The 863-nt window shown below is 40.8% G+C and overlaps 1 protein-coding gene across 3 annotated transcripts in view; it reads left to right on the forward strand.

The window, feature by feature from the left end:
* Positions 1-863, forward strand: part of irak4 (interleukin-1 receptor-associated kinase 4) — a 14,665-nt gene that overhangs the window by 5,830 nt on the left and 7,972 nt on the right. For all 3 annotated transcript variants that reach the window (XM_016515726.1, XM_016515728.1, XM_016515727.1), the window contains exon 6: positions 461-685. In XM_016515726.1, the coding sequence (XP_016371212.1) occupies positions 461-685 (225 nt within the window). The remainder of the gene's footprint in view (positions 1-460; positions 686-863) is intronic.

Raw genomic sequence — 863 nt, forward strand, 5'->3', positions numbered from 1 at the left:
TACACACACATATATTATGTAAACAAAAACTTTTATTTTGGATGCGATTAATCGTTTGACAGCACTAATATATATATATAATATATATATATAATATTTATAAATAATAAAATATTTTATGCTTTCATCTTTTAGCAGTTTTTGTATCGAATATGGATTTTTATTGTATTCCTCAATTATAGTTTTTTATTACATTATAAAGTGTAAGGATTGAATATTCTGTATATTTTATTTTATAAAGGTAAATGTACAGTGGAAAGAAAATACAGATCTATTTTTCTAGAAGTATAGAACGGTCTTTTTTCCGGCGGTTTTTGTAAATCACTTTGGACAAGAGATTCGGCTAAAAGAAGAAATGCACGAATCCTTCCCAGAGAAAACAGCAGGAGAATCCTTCATGATGAATGTGTTTTTATCACCGGCTGTATGCAGTGATGTGAGCGTCTCTGTTGTCTCTCAGTCTGAAGCATGAGAATCTGGTGAGCATGGTGGGCTTCTCCAGCGACGGGCAGCATCTGTGTTTGGTGTATGAGTTCATGCCCGGGGGGTCTCTGCTGGAGCGGCTGGCCTGTGCAGACGGGGCTTCTGCTCTCTCGTGGCTCAGCAGATGCTGCATCAGCGCAGGAGCCGCCAGGGGACTGCAGTACCTGCATCACAACAACCACATCCACCGAGACGTCAAGAGGTGAGCGCGAACACAAAACCAGATGCTCCAGAAGCCTCGTCACGTGGCCTGCTTTCTGTGTCACACACAAACACACACTCTCTCTCTCTCACACACACATACATACACACACACTCACACACACACACACACACACACACACACACACACTCTCTCACGCACATTAAGTTAAACTAAA

The sequence above is a fragment of the Sinocyclocheilus rhinocerous genome, unplaced genomic scaffold, assembly GCF_001515625.1.
Source record: "Sinocyclocheilus rhinocerous isolate Xijiao unplaced genomic scaffold, SAMN03320098_v1.1 scaffold116, whole genome shotgun sequence".
NCBI lineage: Eukaryota > Metazoa > Chordata > Actinopteri > Cypriniformes > Cyprinidae > Sinocyclocheilus > Sinocyclocheilus rhinocerous.